General features: G+C 37.5%; 1 protein-coding gene and 1 non-coding gene across 3 annotated transcripts in view; both read left to right on the top strand.

Moving 5' to 3' along the window:
- Positions 1 to 18,896, top strand: part of LOC132013988 (UDP-glucose:glycoprotein glucosyltransferase 1) — a 128,715-nt gene extending 109,819 nt beyond the window's left edge. For both annotated transcript variants that reach the window (XM_059394525.1, XM_059394524.1), the window contains 3 exons: positions 11,950 to 12,066; positions 12,553 to 12,721; positions 14,483 to 18,896. In XM_059394525.1, the coding sequence (XP_059250508.1) occupies positions 11,950 to 12,066; positions 12,553 to 12,721; positions 14,483 to 14,508 (312 nt within the window). In that variant the 3' untranslated portion in view covers positions 14,509 to 18,896. The remainder of the gene's footprint in view (positions 1 to 11,949; positions 12,067 to 12,552; positions 12,722 to 14,482) is intronic.
- On the top strand, positions 7,909 to 8,047 carry LOC132014660 (U4 spliceosomal RNA). Its single transcript, XR_009403337.1, has one exon. It is a non-coding gene; the product is annotated as a U4 spliceosomal RNA (small nuclear RNA).
- Positions 18,897 to 19,202: the final 306 nt, after the last annotated feature.

The raw sequence follows: 19,202 nt of genomic DNA, 5'->3' as shown, positions 1-19,202 counted from the left end.
ATGCCGAGTGATATGGAGCACTTTTTCATGTGTCTGTTGGCCATCTGGATGTCTTCTTTGCAGAAATGTCTGTTCATGTCCTCTGCCCATTTCTTGATTGGATTATTTGTTCTTTGGGTGTTGAGTTTGCTAAGTTCTTTATAGATTCTGGACACTAGTCCTTTATCTGATATGTCGTTTGCAAATATCTTCTCCCATTCTGTCAGTTGTCTTTTGATTTTGTTAACTGTTTCCTTTGCTGTGCAAAAGCTTTTGATCTTGATGAAATCCCAATCGTTCATTTTTGCCCTTGCTTCCCTTGCCTTTGGCGATGTTCCTAGGAAGATGTTGCTGCAGCTGAGGTCGAAGAGGTTGTTGCCTGTGTTCTCCTCAAGGATTTTGATGGATTCCTTTAGCACATTGAGGTCTTTCATCCATTTTGAGTCTATTTTCGTGTGTGGTGTAAGGAAATGGTCCAATTTCATTTTTCTGCATGTGGCTGTCCAATTTTAACAACACCATTTATTGAAGAGGCTGTCTTTTTTCAATTGGACATTCTTTCCTGCTTTGTCGAAGATTAGTTGACCATAGGAGTTGAGGGTCTATTTCTTGGCTCTCTATTCTGTTCCATTGATCTATGTCTCTGTTTTTGTGCCAGTACCATGCTGTCTTGATGATGACAGCTTTGTAATAGAGCTTGAAGTCCGGAATTGTGATGCCACCAACTTTGGCTTTCTTTTTCAATATCCCTTTGGCTATTCGAGGTGTTTTCTGGTTCCATATAAATTTTAGAATTATTTGTTCCATTTCTTTGAAAAAGATGGATGGTACTTTGATAGGAATTGCATTAAATGTGTAGATTGCTTTAGGTAGCATAGACATTTTCACAATATTTATTCTTCCAATCCAGGAGCATGGAACATTTTTCCATTTCTTTGTGTCTTCCTCAATTTCTTTCATGAGTACTTTATAGTTTTCTGAGTATAGATTCTGTGCCTCTTTGGTTAGGTTTGTTCCTAGGTATCTTATGGTTTTGGGTGCAATTGTAAATGGGATGGACTCCTTAATTTCTCTTTCTTCTGTCTTGTTGTTGGTGTAGAGAAATGCAACTGATTTCTGTGCATTGATTTTATATCCTGACACTTTACTGAATTCCTGTATAAGTTCTAGCAGTTTTGGAGTGGAGTCTTTTGGGTTTTCCACATATAGTATCATATTATCTGCGAAGAGTGATAATTTGTTGCCGATTTGGATGCCTTTAATTTCCTTTTGTTGTCTGATTGCTGAGGCTTGGACCTTTAGTACTATGTTGAATAGCAGTGGTGATAATGGACATCCCTGCTGTGTTCCAGACCTTAGCGGAAAAGCTTTCAGTTTTTCTCCATTGAGAATGATATTTGCGGTGGGTTTTTCATAGATGGCTTTGATGATATTGAGGTATGTGCCCTCTATCCCTACACTTTGAAGAGTTTTGATCAGGAAGGGATGCTGTACTTTGCCAAATGCTTTTCCAGCATCTATTGAGAGTATCATATGGTTCTTGTTCTTTCTTTTATTGATGTGTTGTATCACATCGACTGATTTGCGGATGTTGAACCAACCTTGCAGCCCTGGAATAAATCCCACTTGGTCCTGGTGAATAATCCTTTTAATGTACTGTTGAATCCTATTGGCTAGTATTTTGGTGAGAATTTTCGCATCTGTGTTCATCAAGGATATTGGTCTATAGCTCTCTTTTTTGATGGGATCCTTGTCTGGTTTTGGGATCAAGGTGATGCTGGCCTCATAAAATGAGTTTGGAAGTTTTCCTTCCATTTCTATAATTTGGAACAGTTTCAGGAGAATAGGAATTAGTTCTTCTTTAAATGTTTGGTAGAAATCCCCTGGGAAGCCGTCTGGCCCTGGGCTTTTGTTTGTTTGGAGATTTTTAATGACTGTTTCAATCTCCTTCCTGGTTATGGGTCTGTTCAGGCTTTCTACGTCTTCCTGGTTCAGTTGTGGTAGTTTATATGTTTCTAGGAATGCATCCATTTCTTCCAGATTGTCAAATTTGTTGGTGTAGAGTTGCTCATAGTATGTTCTTATAATAGTTTGTATTTCTTTGGTGTAGTTGTGATCTCTCCTCTTTCATTCATGATTTTATTTATTTGGGTCCTTTCTCTTTTCTTTTTGATAAGTTGTGCCAGGGGTTTATCAATTTTATTAATTCTTTCAAAGAACCAGCTCCTGGTTTCGTTGATTTGCTCTATTGTCTTTTTGGTTTCTATTTCATTGATTTCTGCTCTGATTTTTATGATTTCTCTTCTCCTGCTGGGCTTAGGGTTTCTTTCTTGTTCTTTCTCCAGCTCCTTTAGGTGTAGGGTTAGGTTGTGTACCTGAGACCTTTCTTGTTTCTTGAGGAAGGCTTGTACCGCTATATATTTTCCTCTCAGGACTGCCTTTGTTGTGTCCCACAGATTTTGAACCGTTGTATTTTCATTATCATTTGTTTCCATGATTTTTTTCAATTCTTCTTTAATTTCCCGGTTGACCCAATCATTCTTTAGAAGGGTGCTGTTTAGTCCCCATGTATTTGGGTTCTTTCCAAACTTCCTCTTGTGGTTGAGTTCTAGCTTCAGAGCATTGTGGTCTGAAAATATGCAGGGAATGATCCCAATCTTTTGATACCGGTTGAGTCCTGATTTAGGACCGAGGATGTGATCTATTCTGGAGAATGTTCCATGTGCACTAGAGAAGAATGTGTATTCTGTTGCTTTGGGATGAAATGTTCTGAATATATCTGTGATGTCCATCTGGTCCAGTGTGTCGTTTAAGGCCTTTATTTTCTTGCTGATCTTTTGCTTGGATGATCTGTCCATTTCAGTGAGGGGAGTGTTAAAGTCCCCTATTATGATTGTATTATTGTTGATGTGTTTCTTTGATTTTTGTTATTAATTGGTTTATATAGTTGGCTCCTCCCATGTTGGGGGCATAGATATTTAAAATTGTTAGATCTTCTTGTTGGACAGTCCCTTTGAGTATGATATAGTGTCCTTCCTCATCTCTTATTATAGTCTTTGGCTTAAAATCTAATTGATCTGATATAAGGATTGCCAGTCCTGCTTTCTTCTGATGTCCATTAGCATGATAAATCCTTTTCCACCCCCTCACTTTAAATCTGGAGGTGTCTTCGGGCTTAAAATGAGTTTCTTGGAGGCAAAATATAGATGGGTTTTGTTTTTTTATGCATTCTGATACCCTGTGTCTTTTGATTGGGGCATTTAGCCCATTCACATTCAGGGTAACTATTGAGAGATATGAATTTAGTGCCATTGTATTGCCTATAAGGTGACTGTTACTGTATATTGTCTCTGTTCCTTACTGATCTACCACTTGTAGGCTCTCTCTTTGCTTAGAGGACCCCTTTCAATATTTCATGTAGAGCTGGTTTGGTGTTTGCAAATTCTTTCAGTTTTTGTTTGTCCTGGAAGCTTTTAATCTCTCCTTCTATTTTCAATGATAGCCTAGGTGGATATAGTATTCTTGGCTGCATGTTTTTCTCGTTTAGTGCTCTGAAAATATCATGCCAGCTCTTTCTGGCCTGCCAGGTCTCTGTGGATAAGTCAGCTGCCAATCTAAGATTTTTACCATTGTATGTTACAGACCTCTTTTCCCGGGCTGCTTTCAGGATTTTCTCTTTGTCACTAAGTCTTGTAAATTTTACTATAAGGTGACGGGGTGTGGGCCTATTCTTATTGATTTTGAGTGGCGTTCTCTGAACCTCCTGAATTTTGATGCTCATTCCCTTTGCCATATTGGGGAATTTCTCCCTAATAATTCTCTCCAGTATACCTTCTGCTCCCCTCTCTCTTTCTTCTTCTTCTGGAATCCCAATTATTCTAATGTTGTTTTGTCTTATGGTGTCACTTATCTCTCGAATTCTCCACTCGTGGTCCAGTGGCTGTTTGTCCCTCTTTTGCTCAGCTTCTTATTCTCTGTCATTTGGTCTTCTATATCACTAATTCTTTCTTCTGCCTCATTTATCCTGGCAGTGAGAGCCTCCATTTTTGATTGCACCTCATTAATAGCTTTTTTGATTTCAACTTGGTTAGATTTTAGTTCTTTTATTTCTCCAGAAAGGGCTTTTATATCTCCCGAGAGGGTTTCTCTAATATCTTCCATGCCTTTTTTGAGCCCGGCTAGAACCTTGAGAATTGTCATTCTGAACTCTAGATCTGACATATTACTGATGTCTGTATTGATTAGGTCCCTAGCCTTCGGTACTGCCTCTTGTTCTTTTTTCTGTGGTGAATTTTTCCGCCTTGTCATTTTGTCCAGATAAGAGTATATGAAAGAGCAAGTAAAATAGCAAAAGTGTGGTAACAACCCCAGGAAAATATGGTTTAAGCATATCAGAAGAGATCCCAAATTGTGAGGGGAGAGAAAGGGGATAAAAAGAGGTTCAAAAAGAAAGAAAGAAAAAAAAAAGAAAAGAATTTAAAAAAGGAAAACAAATAAAGAAAAATATAAAAAGGAAAAAATATATATTAGATAAACTTGTTAAAAAACTTTAAAAAAGAAAAGGGTAAAAGTTTAAAAAAATATTAGCAGAAGAAGAGAAAAAAATGAAAAAGAAAAAAATTAAATTAACTGTAAGACTAAAAAAATCACAGGGAAAAAAAAAAAAGAAAAGAAAAGAAAAAAAAATTCACAGGGAGAAAGCCATGAGTTCCGTCCTTTGCTTTCTCCTCCTCTGGAATTCTGCTGCTCTCCTTGGTATTGAAACCGGACTCTTTGGTAGGTGAATTTGGTCTTGGCTGGATTTTTTGTTGATCTTCTGGGGGAGGGGCCTGGTGTAGTGATTCTCAAGTGTCTTTGCCCCAGGCGGAATTGCACCGCCCTTACCAGGGGCCAGGCTGAGTAATCCCATTGGCTTTGCTTTCAGGAGCTTTTGTTCCCTGAGCGCTTTCCGTAGAGTTCCGGAGGACGGGAATACAAATGGTGGCCTCCTGGTCTCCGGCCTGGAGGAGTCGAGAGCCCGGGGCCCCACTCCTCAGTGCGCCCTCAGAGACCAGCGCCCAGTTACTCCCGTCTGCCTGACCTCCGGCCGCTCTCCGATTCACGGAGCCTGCGACCGGTTCAAGGTAACCCTGAGCTGCGAGCTTACTGTCGGCTCTGTCTCTGCAGCCGGCTTTCCCGTTCCAATATGTGCAAGCTCTACGACACTCATACCCCCGATCCTTCTGTGACCCTGCGGGACCTGAGGCCACGCTGACCCCGCGTGGGCTTCGCTCCGGTTTAGCCTCTGGCGCAATGTCTCTCAGTGGAACAGACTTTTAAAAGTCCTGATTTTGTGCTCCGTTGCTCCACCGCTTGCCAGGAGCCGGCCCCTCCCCCCCGGGGTCTATCTTCCCGTCGCTTCTCCTCTGGTCCTACCTTTCTGAAAGTGGTTGTTTTTCTGTTTCAGAATTGCTGTTCTTCTCTTTGATCTGCGGATGGATTTGCAGGTGTTTGCAATCTTTAGATAAGCTATCTAGCTGATCTCCGGCTAGCTGAAGTAGTCTCAGCCTGCTACTTCTCCGCCATCTTGACTCCTCCCCTCGGATTTTTTCTTGATTTACATGCATTCTTTATACTGATTGTGTATCCTTTGTTATATATGTTGCAAAATTTCCCACTTTAACTCTCTTAATGGTATCTTTTGTAGTCAGACTGGTCAGTATTTTTTGTTATGATTAATGCTTTTTGACCCCCATTAAAGCCACAAAGATACTTTTTAAATATGTGCTTTATTGTTTTTTTCTTTCATATGCAAATCTGTATCCAGTAGGAATTTGTTTTTGAGATGGAGTTCAACTTTCTTTTTTTATGTACATATACAGTTATATAAGTTCTTTTCTTAATGAAATGCACTGCTCTACAATACCATCTTTGTCAGATATGAAGTCTTCATGTATGGATGGATCCATTTCTGGGTCTTCTGGTTTTTGATTGGTCTGTTTGTATATCTTCACATCCATACTACAAATATCTGGTTATTATAGTTCTATAATAAGTCGTGATACCCAGTAAATTAAATCCTCCCACCTCATTCTTCAGGAATGTCTTAGAGTATTCTTTGTCCTTTATTTTCTCATATACATTTTAGAATGAGCTTGTTAAGTTCAGGAGGAAAAAAAAAAAACACTTGCTAGGGTTTTATATTTGGGTTGTGTTTAATTTCTCTCAATAATGTTGATTGTTTTCCTCATAGATATCTTGTACATCTTCATTAGGAGTTATTTTTAAAAGCTTTTGTTTCTGGGGTGCCTGGGGGGCTCAGTGGGTTAAAGCCTCTGCCTTCGGCTCAGGTCATGATCCCAGGGTCCTGGGATCGAGCCCCGCATTGGGCTCTCTGCTCAGTGGGGAGCCTGCTTCCTCCTCTCTCTCTGCCTGCCTCTCTGCCTACTTGCGATCTCTGTCCAAAAAAAAAAAAAAACCTTAAAAAACCTTTAAAAAAGAAACTTTTTTTTTTTTTTTTTTGCTCAGTGGGTTAAGCCGCTGCCTTCGGCTCAGGTCATGATCTCAGGGTCCTGGGATCGAGTCCCGCATCGGGCTCTCTGCTCAGCAGGGAGCCTGCTTCCTCCTCTCTCTCTCTCTCTGCCTGCCTCTCTGCCCTACTTGTGATCTCTCTGTCAAATAAATAAATAAAAAATCTTTGAAAAAAAAGAAACTTAAAAAAAAAGCGCTTTTGTTTCTGTTTATTGCTGGTATCTAGAATTGCAATTGATTTTTGCTCATTATTGTATTCAGGTATCCTGCTAATCTGTATATACTTTTGCTTTTCTAGATATGTAAGCAGATATCTACAGATAATGGCAATTTTACTTTTTCTTTTCCAATCTTACATTCCTGGTTCCCTGCTCAGCACAAAGTCTGCTTCTCCCTCTCCCTCTGCTCTTCTACCTCCTGTGCTCACTCTTGTTCTTTCTCTCTCTCTCAAATAAATAAATAAATAATTTAATAAAAGTTTTTTTTCTTGCTTTCTTGCTTTCACTGGGACTTCCATAATGTTGAATAGAAATATTAATAGTGGGCATTCTTGACTCAAAAATGCTGAAAGTATTCAGCATTTCATCACTTCAGTACGATGTTTGTTGTAGCTGTTTTGTAGATATCCCTTATTCACATTAAGGAAGTTCCTTTTAGTCCTTATTTGCTATTTAAAAGATCTCTTGCATTAAATTTTGTAAAGTTTTGACATCTGCTAAAATAATATGATTTTTCTCTTTTATAAATGTAAATATAGTAAATTTTATACCTAAGTATAACTTCTGAATTCTGTAATCCAACTGATCCTGATTTATTATTTTTTTTAGATAGTCCTGAATTTTGGGGGCGAATATTTAAGAATTTTGCATTTGTGTTGTTATGTGATATTGGCGTATAATATCTCTTGTCAGATTTTTGTATTGAAGCTTAATTAAATGAGTTGGGTTGTGGGTTTGTTTGTTTGTTTGTTTGTTTTCATTTACCGATAGTTGGTTTTTATAAGATTGGCTTTATTTCTTTCTTAAATGTTTGGTGGTATCATTAGTGAAGCCTCATTTCTTTGTGCTTAAATTATGATTTCAGTTTCTTTAATAGTTATGATTCTGTTGACATTTTTTATTACTTCTTTTATCAGTGCTTTTGTTAAGCTGTCTCTAAATTTCTTAACATAGCATCATGAAGTTGCCTGTACTATCCTCTGATTTTTAAAAACTGCATATAACTTACATATAGTGCCATGCTCAGATTGTAAGTGCACTGTATAATCAGCTTTAGAAAATGTGTATCAAAAAGAAAAAGAAAAAGAAAAAGAAAATGTGTCTCAAGAACCAGAATGCTTTCATTAGTCCAGTTGTCTGTTTAAAGTCCCATAGCATCTATACTGGTATCTTCTCTCTCTTTCTCTCTTAAAAATTCCCAAGCTTTGCACAGTGGCAGTATCATAGCCAATGAGGTTTATCCAAGGCATGATTATTGCTAATTGAAAGCTCTCTTAAAAATTCCTGACATCACTTATTGTGCCTTCTTTTCCTTTATCACCTCACCAGGAATTAAAGAAGCATCTTTTAGTGTTTTTCATCCTATCAATATGTTTCTTTTCTATTTCTCTAATTTGTTCTTTTTCTTACTTCTTACTTTCCTTAATTTGTTGATTTTTTTTTCTGATTTCTTGAGATAGGTGTTTAGTTTGTAATTCTTAGTCTTTTCTAGTATATGCATTTGAAAATAATCAGATTCTGTCTCAGCAAAGCTCTTGCTGCATTCCCTACATTTTATATGTAGTATTTTCCTTGTCATTTAGTACAGCATATTTCTAGTTTCCAATGTGATTTCTTTTTTGATTCATGAATTTTGTAGGAACTATTCCAAATACATGGGAATTTTCTAGATATATTGTTATTAATTTCTAGCTCAGATTCTTTATGGTTTGAGGAGTTCTTCTGTATGACTTTAGGCATATGAAGTTTGTTGACCCAAATGTGATTGGTAAACATTTTGGTAATGTTTTGGTAAACATTTCGGTAAATATTTCATTTGGTTTTATATCCTGTAGATATTAGATATAGGCCATTAGGTCAAATTATGGTTTTGGGTTTTTTTTTAATTGTTTGTTTTTCTATTAGTTACTGAGAGAAAATTCTGTTTAAAAGATTTTTCTATATTGTGGTATCTTTTCATCTCTGGTTTGTCAGATTTTGCTTTATGTATTTTTAGACTATATTATTAGGTATCTGAAAAACTTGTAAGTCTTATATATCATACAAATGAACCTTTAATAATTTTGGGGGGTCCTGGGGTCTTAAAATATGCTTCACCTAATATTAGTGCATCTATTCCAGTTTTCCTTTCAGGTAAGGTTATGTGGTATATTGTATTAATATATTCACTGGTAAGATTGGCTTTTCTAGTATTCTGCTTATTCCATGTGTTCTGTTTCTTTTTTCTCCTTAATAACTTTCTTTCAGATTAGCTTAAATTATATATATATATATTTTTTCTTTTTTTTTAAGATATTTGAATTTTTAGGTGATCTCTACACCCAACATAGATCTCAGACTCAACAACCCCAGGCTCAAGAGTTGCATGCTCCACAAACTGAGCCAGCTGGGTGCCCCTTAAACTATATACTTTTTTTTTTTTTTTAGTTTTTTAAATTATTATTTTAGAGATTATAATATGCATTTCTGAATTGCAAAGGCTAATATTAATTGGTATATTTTACCCACCTACCAGAGAGTGCAAAAACATTAGCACAGCGCTTCTCAAATTTTAGCATATATACCAGATTCACTTGGAGAATTTGTTGAACCATTAATTCTGGGGTCCCATCCCCACAGCCCGATTCAGTAGGTATGTGGTCTGGTACAAGAACTTGCATTCCCAGCAAGCTCCTTGCTGTAGTCTGCATACCAGGTTTGAGTAATACTGGCCTTAGAACTCACTGACTCCCTTTATCCTCATCAGCCTGAATGGCTATTATCTTGTATTTTAGATTTCTCTATATTTTAAACCCCAGAAGTATTCTCCTACAATACAAGCATTATCTATTTATAAGATTTAGATTGGCTTACATGGTGGCCTTGCATTCTTCCTGCATTTCTGGATTTCCATATAGGATCATTTTCCATCTGCCAAAAGAATATCGTTTAGTTTTCCTTAGTATAAGTTTACTAGTAACAGTTTTTTTTTCAGTTTTTCTTGTCTGTGAGTGTTTTTATTTTACCTACATAATTAAGTATAATTCATGTAACATAAAATTTGCCATTTTAACCATTTTTAAGTATACAGTTCAGTGGTATTAAGTACATTCACAGTGTTGTGCAGCTGTCCATCTCCAGAACTTTTTCATCATCCCACACTGAAACTCTGTACCCATTAAACAATAGTTCTCCCTTCTTTCCTCTTCTGAGCCCCTGGCAACCTCTATTCTATTTTCTATCTGTATGAATTGGCCTATTCTAGATACTTTCAGAATCAGACAATAATTTTTCTTTTTGCACCTGGCTTATTTAACTTTGTATAACAGTTTCAAGTTTCATCCATGTCATAGCATCCTTTATAATTTTCTTCCTGTTAAGATTGAAGAATATTCCATTGTGTGTGTATCTATATATGTACATATATAGAGATATACATATGTACATATGTATAGATATATACATATATAGATATGTATCTATACATATATATATCTATACATATGTACATATACATATGTACATATGTATAGATATATACATATATAGATCTATATATGTACATATATAGATACACACACCATATTTTGTGTATGCATTCATCTGTTGATGGACATTTGGCTTGTTTCCAGCTTTTGACTATTGTGAATAATTCCTCTGTGAACATTGGTATACAAGATTCTGTTTAAGTCCCTGCTTCATTTCTTTTGTGCATATACTCAGAGGTAGAATTTCTGGATCATATTGGTTATTTGTGTCTTAAGACAGTGGGACATTTTATTGTGTCAAACTCAAAAGGGTTGCTGAGGAAAAAGAGCTTCAAAGCATACAGTTGGCTGAAAAACATGAGAGCTTCATCCACTTGGGATCAAGCCCCAGTTGACAAGGTAGATTCAGAGCTTCTTTTATGCAAAACTGTGAAGTATAAAAACCACACTCTATGCTTAGTTAACTTTCAAGAGGCAGTAGCATTTTTTTTCCTTAGAATTACCCTTATGGAGGGAAGTCTAGGTGCAGGTTATTTGTGAGTTTTAAGCTAAAATTTTTCAAGTGCTTGTCATAGGTAGATGTTTTGAGTCTTCTAAACTTTGTGGTTTTAAAAAACATCATAAATAATCTCTTCCAGTCCCGTCATGTTGCTACAAAAGGTGGGTATTCATCCTTTCTGATGGAGACATAATACTCCATAGTGTATCTGGACCATATCTTCCTTATCCATTCATCCGTTGAAGGGCATCTTGGTTCTTTCCACAGTTTGGCAACTGTGGCCATTGCTGCTATAAACATTGGGGTACAGATGGCCCTTTTTTTCAATACATCTGTATCTTTGGGGTAAATACCCAGTAGTGCAATTGCAGGGTCATAGGGAAGCTCTATTTTTAATTTCTTGAGGAATCTCCACATTGTTTTCCAAAGTGGCTGCACCAACTTGCATTCCCACCAACAGTGTAAGAGGGTTGCCCTTTCTCTGCATCCTCTCCAACACATGTTGTTTCCTGTCTTGCTAATTTTGGCCATTCTAACTGGTGTAAGGTGGTATCTCAATGTGGTTTTAATTTGAATCTCCCTGATGGCTAGTGATGATGAACATTTTTTCATGTGTCTGATAGCCATTTGTATGTCTTCATTGGAGAAGTGTCTGTTCATATCTTCTGCCCATTTTTTGATATGATTATCTGTTTTGTGTATGTTGAGTTTGAGAAGTTCTTTATAGATCCTGGATATCAATCTTTTGTCTGTACTGTCATTTGCAAATATCTTCTTCCATTTCGTGGGTTGCTTTTTTTTTCTTGACTATTTCCTTTGCTGTGCAGAAGTTGGAAGGGGAGGTGAACCATGAGAGACTATGGACTCTGAAACACAACCTGACGGTTTTGAAGGGGCAGGGGGTGGGAGGTTGGGGGAGCCAGGTGGTGGGTATTAATGAGGGCATGTATTGCATGGAGCACTGGGTGTGGTGCAAAAACAATGACTTTTGTTATGCTGAAAAGAAATAAAAAACAAACAATCAAACAAAAAAAAAACATTAAAAAAAGTAGGAAGCTTAAACTGATTGCAAAAGAAGGGATGATAAATGTGAAAAAAAATCACAAATAAATATTTTATCTTCTCTAAGGTTTTTAATAGACCCTTTCAGTTCTAAAAATTTGTGATTGGTATATGATATGTAATGAGTCGCTATCATCACTAATTTACTGTGCATTCATATAAATTTCCCCCAGAACCTGAGATTGTTGTATTTTATTTTCTTTTTACCAAACAGGATTTGCCCAATAACATGATCCATCAGGTGCCAATTAAATCACTCCCTCAAGAATGGCTTTGGTGTGAAACGTGGTGTGATGATGCCTCTAAGAAAAGGGCAAAAACAATAGATTTGGTAAGTTGTCTGTGGTTCTTTTCTGCATCTTAGTCCAGTGTAATTTATAACTAGATCATTATTAACACATAGAGTCTTTTTAATCTTCTTTGTAGTTGTGCAGGTTGGGAACTGCAGCATGCCTTACAGTAACATCCATAGATCTCTGCTGCTTACAGCAGGCAGCCAAGTCCTCTAGTGTCTGATGGGGCTGTTTTCACTACTTAAAATCAGTAAAGTTACTACTTGTCTTATGGGATTATCTCTGTGCCTTGTGATTTTACCACAGGAACTTTCTTTTCCTGCTTTCCTGTCACTCCCCACAACTTCATAGAAGCTTTATGTGACCTACTACCACATTGCTTCTACTAATCTGTCATCTGATTCCTCAGTGTTATTCATTTTGTTTAGTTGGGATTTATAACCTAAGAACCAGCACACCTTTGAATTCCGTATAATGTTCCCTGTCTTGAGCTTGGTTGAAGTATGCGATTTGGGTTTCCACAGTGTAATAATCCAATGACCAAAGAGCCCAAGCTAGAAGCAGCTGTTCGAATTGTCCCAGAGTGGCAGGACTACGACCAGGAGATCAAGCAGCTACAGATCCGCTTCCAGAGGGAGAAAGAGATGGGAGTGCTGGATAAGGAGAAGACAATACAAGAGTCAGGCTGGGAAGGTAGGTCCAACCTTTGGTTTTAGGGAAGTACTTATTTGAGTTTCTTATTTGTGTTTATTGCAAAAACAATAGAATAATGAATAAAAGGACTCTCACCCCTTCTGTCTTGATATCAACCAGTGTATATTTTTCTTTTTTAGTTGTCCTAAAGGGTATGTATTAATACACTTCCTGTCCTCTTTGCCTTTTTTCTTTCTTTCTTTTTTTTTTTTTTTTTGAGAAAAGGTGCTTTAATTGCGATTATTGTTATTTAGGCTTGTGAGTTTTGTGATATAAGACAAGGAGTCTTCTGGTAGCCTGCTTGGATGTGAGGCTCTAGGTTCTTACCTCCATCTGACAAGCCTGATACTATTTTGAGGATCTCTTGTCAGATTTTTTTTTTTTAATTATTAAATCTCTCCAGGCACTAGTAAATGAACACATTTAGGATCAAGACAAAGTAGGTACTGATTTGAAAAAAGTGTTTTTTCAAAGAAGCATATTGGGGTGGAGAATGGAGTGTTTGTATTTAACTTAGGCTAAGAGTAGAAGGGACTAAATCTTCATGTAATATTTTCCCTACTCTTTGTACATCTCAAATGGTATACAGTTGACAAAAATCATTAGAATACAAAAATGACCTTTTTTAAACTATTAATAAGCTGAGATCTGGATTTTTAACATATATTCAGCTCGAAAGTAATTCTAAAAAAGGAATTATAGAACATGGATCTTGAGTGATTCACCTAATCATCTTGAAGACTGTACCATGATGTATCATGGCCAAGATACTGAATATTCAGCATAGAAATAATGGAAATTCACTAGTAAAAGCTGAAGATACATGGGTAAAGAATGTAGACATACTGTTCAAATAAGAGGAGAACACAAATAGTAAGTGGAGTTGAGGAAATAATAATCACATTAAAGGAATCTGTCATTAATATATACTCCATTGAGAAAATATGCTTATTAATACTGATGATGCCATTTGTTGGGGAGACGGTGAAGAAACTGCTCTGGGTCTGCCTTGCTGAAGCTTTGTGCATTAGAACAATCCTTGTTAAAAAGCAATAAATTGGGGTGCCTGGGTGGCTTAGTTGGCTAAGTGTCTGACTCTTGATTTTGGCTGAGGTCGTGATGCCAAGGTTATAAGAGCAAGTCTAGCTTTCAGGCTCTACTGGGTGTGGAGCCTGCTTAAGATTCTCTCCCTTCGTGGACCCTCCCACTCTCTCTTGCCCTCTCTCTTAAAAAAAAAAAAAAAAAAGCAATAAAATCAGCTGTCAGGAACCATTAACATGTTTATTCCCTCAGTAATTCCTTTCTTGAGAATTTACCTTAAAGAAGTAAGTCCATATAAGGAAAAAGTCATATAAATGGAAAAATTTAAAAACAGTTTAAACATCCAAGAATAGAGAATGGCAAATGAGCTTCACTTTTATTTAGGAAAATGTTTATATGTTATTAAGTGAAAAAAGAAGAATCCTGACTAAAAATACATGCATTTTTACCAGAAGTAAATATTGTATTTGTGAAAACAGTTCTGCTGGAGTGGGCATATGCGGGTAGTTTTTAAAAACAAAAAGGCCTTTTAAATTTTGTTTTTGTTTTCAAAATATAATATAAGGACACCAAACCAAAGCTCCTAAAATTTAAGAAGAGAGATAAAAGGGAGGTGGGGCCATAATTAATAAGTTACAATATTGGGGAAAAAAATCCAGTGTGTATTTTTGTAACTTGAGGATAAACCATTTTATTTTCAATTGTTCTCTTTTCCCATAGGACCTCAGAAACGAGAAGAGTTATGATCTTCATTCACAGGAGGATAGGAAATTGCACCATTTGAAAAACACTTTTTATATTAAATGCTAGTTTTTTTTTCTGATCTGTCTTTACAACTGCTGATAAACTGGCTGGGCAGGTGTGCCACACCTTTTGATTCTGAGCATTTGATTTCGACTTCTGCATACCAGTGGGCTCTGGATCTTTGGAATTAAGACTCTATTGGATTTGTACCTCAGAGGAAGACAAGTGGCTGATCTTTTGAGACTCTGTAAAGAGCAATCTTCTAACCAGAGGGAAAATGGCAAAGGCAACTGGGAGAAAATGAGTTCTGTGGTGCCCACACCCAAGAGCACACACATGCTGCACCACCACAGGAAGCCATCCAGGCAGAGCCGCCATGTTCTTCCTTACCTCAGTTTACTGGCAGCGGAGCTCAGTCTGCAGCTTAGTTCCGTGGTGGCAGAAGCCGTGTGGCAGAAGTCTTGTCCAGGGTCCACACACCTTGAAGTTTTTGCCAGTGCCGCTCCAGTGTCTTTTTGTTCTCTTCCCCAGCGTTAGGTTCATTGTCAAATTGGAACCCAACCAACAATCATGTGTCCTGGGGTTCGCTCGTTGCAGATTAATTTGGGGATGGGATGGGGTGGTTTGGGGTGAGGGTAGGGAAAATATCAGGAATAGGAGGACTCTAAGGTGTTTGTGTGGGAGATGAGGAAGACAGAAATTGGCCATTCTCTTTTATAAACCATTAGTACCATGTGACTAATTTGAAATGAAAACATGATTCTTATTCCCCACCCAACCCCAGTAAACTTTTTAGGTAATTGTTTTGTAAACAGTTTTTGTATTTGTGAATGTCTTTGCTTTTTCTTCCCACTTTCTTAAAAAAAAAAAAAAGTGTGTTATTGATTTCCTTACTGGATATAGCCATAGTGAGCCCCTCTGATGATCCATCTTGCAGGGCTCAGGCTCCCTCAGGAAGGTCATCGCATCATCCATCCCTCCATTCCTGGGGAAGAAGGGGGGTTCCTCTCTCAGACCTAGGCAAAGTTGGGTTTGACTTTTCTCTGTGAAGGACTCCCAGAGCTGAGAAGAGGAGGGGTGTTGACTGTGTTATTTGTGCTTCTCTGTACACTGGTCTGTATTCCTTTTAGTTTAGTACTGTGGGTTGCCTTTGGTTTGCCAAAATTGCCCATGTATCACCTATTCTGACTGCACATAATCACATTTCAACATTAGCCCTTTAGTCACTGCTTTTAGTGTTTTTACTTTAGCAGCCCAGAATAGCCCTTCTGGAGTAGCCTCTCCTGGTGAGCAGGCAATGCAGGGAGGCACCAACAGGGAGTCTTCTGGTGTTTTGTTGGCCTGCATGGGTGTAAGGCTCTAGGTCCTTCCCTCCATTTGCTCAGGCTGCAAGGTGTGGCAGCAAGAGCACTCCCATGGACTGTACCTCCTTCCAGTGTAAACTGCTTTCGTCTCTAATATTTTGCCTCCTTTTTAAAAATGTGAGGAAGGACTACAGATGAATAGCTGAATCCTTACTCTTCCACATCAGGGAATACTGATTTGCAGTCTTTTTTAAAAATCAAAGTCTTATGACAAATATTAAATAATTAATTTTTTCCATATTCACATAAGCAAAAGTTAGCTTAGGAGTCAGTGTGAAGAAGCTTTTCAGTTTGCTTTTGTAATTAAATTAAAAATTGGGAAGAGGGGAACTCAAAAGATTTTTAGATAAATTTATCCAAGTCTAAAAAGTCCCTCAGAATCATTGCTGTTGACAACACAAAGCTTGAGTTTTCTTTGCCCTGCTCACCTGGTCAGAGCAATTGAAGGGATAGACTCAATGAGAGCAAAAAACATTTGCTCAGCTTCATCTTAGATTTAAGTAAGCCTTCAGAGAGGCTTCTGGTGCCGCTGCTTCAGTTTACAACTATAAAAGGAATTGTGCATTTTCTGAGTTTATTTTCTGGGAGATTGAACAAGAAATACTGAAGGCATTCAGGTATGCTTTTTAAATGCTGATTCCCATGGGACATGGAACAGGTCACCTTTCTTCATGTCTTTCCACCAAATGTTTTATGCATATTCCATGTGAGGAGGGTACAGTGTGAAATCTATTCTCTGTGTAGTATGTGTACCCTCACTGCCCTTACCCATCACCACCCTAAACATAAGTCTTACCAATAGCTGAATCTATGTAAGACCCAGTTTGCTTTTTAAGTAGTCTAGGGCCTTCCTTCTCTTGTTTCCTGTGTCGTTAACATCTGTCAGGGTGAACCTCTAATGCCCTAGGAAATAATAGTACCACTAAAATTTGGTCTTGGTCAGCTTTGTCTGTGTCTTTACTATGTGAAAGCAAATTGTGACCGAAAAGATAGTTGTTGTTTTTTTTTTTTTCCCAAGAAGCAAGAGCTGATTGCACTGAAACACTCAAGCTTCTGGAAACTATTCACAGTGCATTGTTTTAAACCATCATTTATTTATATGTAGTGGAGTTCTTTTTGTCTCATCATGCCATAATAGAAAATTTTCTTTCTGAATCAGTGCCAGAGTAATGTAAAATAATGTGACATGTCAGAGTGGCATGCAGCAGTGTGAATTTTTATGTTCTATGAACAGTGGTATTTGAGATCAAAACCCATGCACACCTGCTGCTGGAGCTGTAGGGACATGACTGTGTTTGTTTTAAAATTGTACTCAATACTTATCACACTCAGAATGATGACACATTGGTTTTTCATAAGGTTGATAAAGTGTAGAATCTCAAAATGTGGCATTTCAAATGGAAACATACAGATATTTGCCTATCTACTACACACATATGCCTCATGGTAGGCCCGTGTGTTGTGTGAACTCAGCTCGTGGGAGAGATTATTAATAGAAATCATTTCCAGGAATGGAGCTTAATGAACTTTGCTGTCAAGTCCTCATATGAACCATGTTGAGGCTCTGCTTGAATGAACAACTTTTGCCTGGTTGCAGGGACTCAGTCCCGGAATGAAGGGCTGAAAGCTAGGGGTGGCATTGCAGTTTTCAGAAGAGACTGGCCCAAGAAATAGGAAGGAAATCCCAGTTTCCTTTAGCTGGGAGTTATACTAGAAGGACACCATAATTTGCAATAAGTCAGACACTGCTCTCCTTGCAACAAGTAAAATTATTCTCCTTATCCACATCTAACCTGGGAGTAAATTTGAGTACTTAAAAGTATTCCTTTTCTAAAATTGTCATGAGTGATTAAAAGAAGTAATTCAACTCGAGTTACAAGGGAATTTCTAGTGCATTTTTTAAATATAATGTTAGTGCTATGGCATCAAATTTCATGGAAATGGAAATGTTTTGGTAAAGTCACCTAATGGAAACTGTTTGTTGGCAACAACAAATGGAAGGTGGATTGTGTGCAAAATTATTTAAATATCTATACCAGTGTGTAATTTTAATAATTTTTTAAGTATTTGATTTTATGGGGATATTTTTTTGGGATGATGGGTTAAAAATAGCTATTGTGTCTAGTTTGGTGAGATGACATTTTTTACTTCAATTCATGTTTTCCCTGCTTGATGTAGTGGGGGGGGGATGTCAGTCATGACTTTGGTAATTACCTGATTGAATTCAAGCTAATTAGACTTCATTAACTCAGGTTGTGATTGATATTTCAAACTCTCTGGAGGATACCAGTTTTCTTTCATTTGGTATTTGATCTCTTGATCTAATTCAGAAATGACACTTCTGGGTAGCTGTGAGTTACTGCATGGAGTAGTGGATATCTTCTTTTCAGGGTGCCATCGAGTGCTGACAGTTTATAAAAAGAAACCACAAAATCAGCTTCAAGCAGCTGCATGTTTCCCCCAAAGTAGTGCATTAAGTTTAAACTCTCTGATAATGATTTTCCAAGCAAGAGGCTATCTCCTGAGTCTTAAATTACCTAGCAACACAGGCCAAATGTGGAAGATTTAAGAGGAAACAAGTTAGGTTGTGAGCTAATAAGACTATCCCACCTGTAATTTATGCATTGCCTTACTTGTCATCTTTTAGATTTCCAGGGAGGGGGCATAATTTCTTTTCAAAATAAAAGTAGCAAAATCTAAGTCAACAATTTGAGAAAAAGATTATCAAGTATCATATTTTCCCACCAGTTATACTTGGTAATAACAAGGTAAACCTAGGAAAAAAAGAGTTTTTAAAGAAAGTTATGTATTAGAAAACCTTCTTTATAATTATTTTGTTTTACTGTAATCCTGTTCCATCAAATGCAACATAGGTCCAGGTGCTGCCCCTTGCTTGGGAACAAGCACTGGGGCTCTAAATGTCTGCAGAGCCCTCTGCACCTGAAGTAAACTGAGAATGAATTTCCTGGTACTGTAATGAAAATAAGGTCTGCTCAACACAATAAACGTTTCCTTGTCTTCTTTAACACCTGGTCAGTCATTCAGCTTTTATGTTTAGGAAGGACATAATCATTAGGACTCAAAGTTCCACCCTTTCATGTGACAGAAGAAGCAGGCTTAGACAGGAATGAGAGCTTTACCTGAATGTCTCCTCTGGTGTTGGAGCTGGGTCCAGTTGCTGTCAATTCTCTGGATTCTCACAATAAAACCTGTGCCTCTTCAAGGTCTCCAACCTTGGGGAACTGCCGCAAAGGGGTCTAGAAGTCAAGCTGCCCTAGAAAGGCTAACTGTAACAAGAAGGATGGCATAGAATTTGAACATTTTGCACATTC

The sequence above is a fragment of the Mustela nigripes genome, chromosome 3 (genome assembly GCF_022355385.1).
Source record: "Mustela nigripes isolate SB6536 chromosome 3, MUSNIG.SB6536, whole genome shotgun sequence".
NCBI lineage: Eukaryota > Metazoa > Chordata > Mammalia > Carnivora > Mustelidae > Mustela > Mustela nigripes.
The sequence above is the reverse complement of the archived record's forward strand: the minus strand, read 5'-3'. Positions and strand labels throughout refer to the sequence as shown.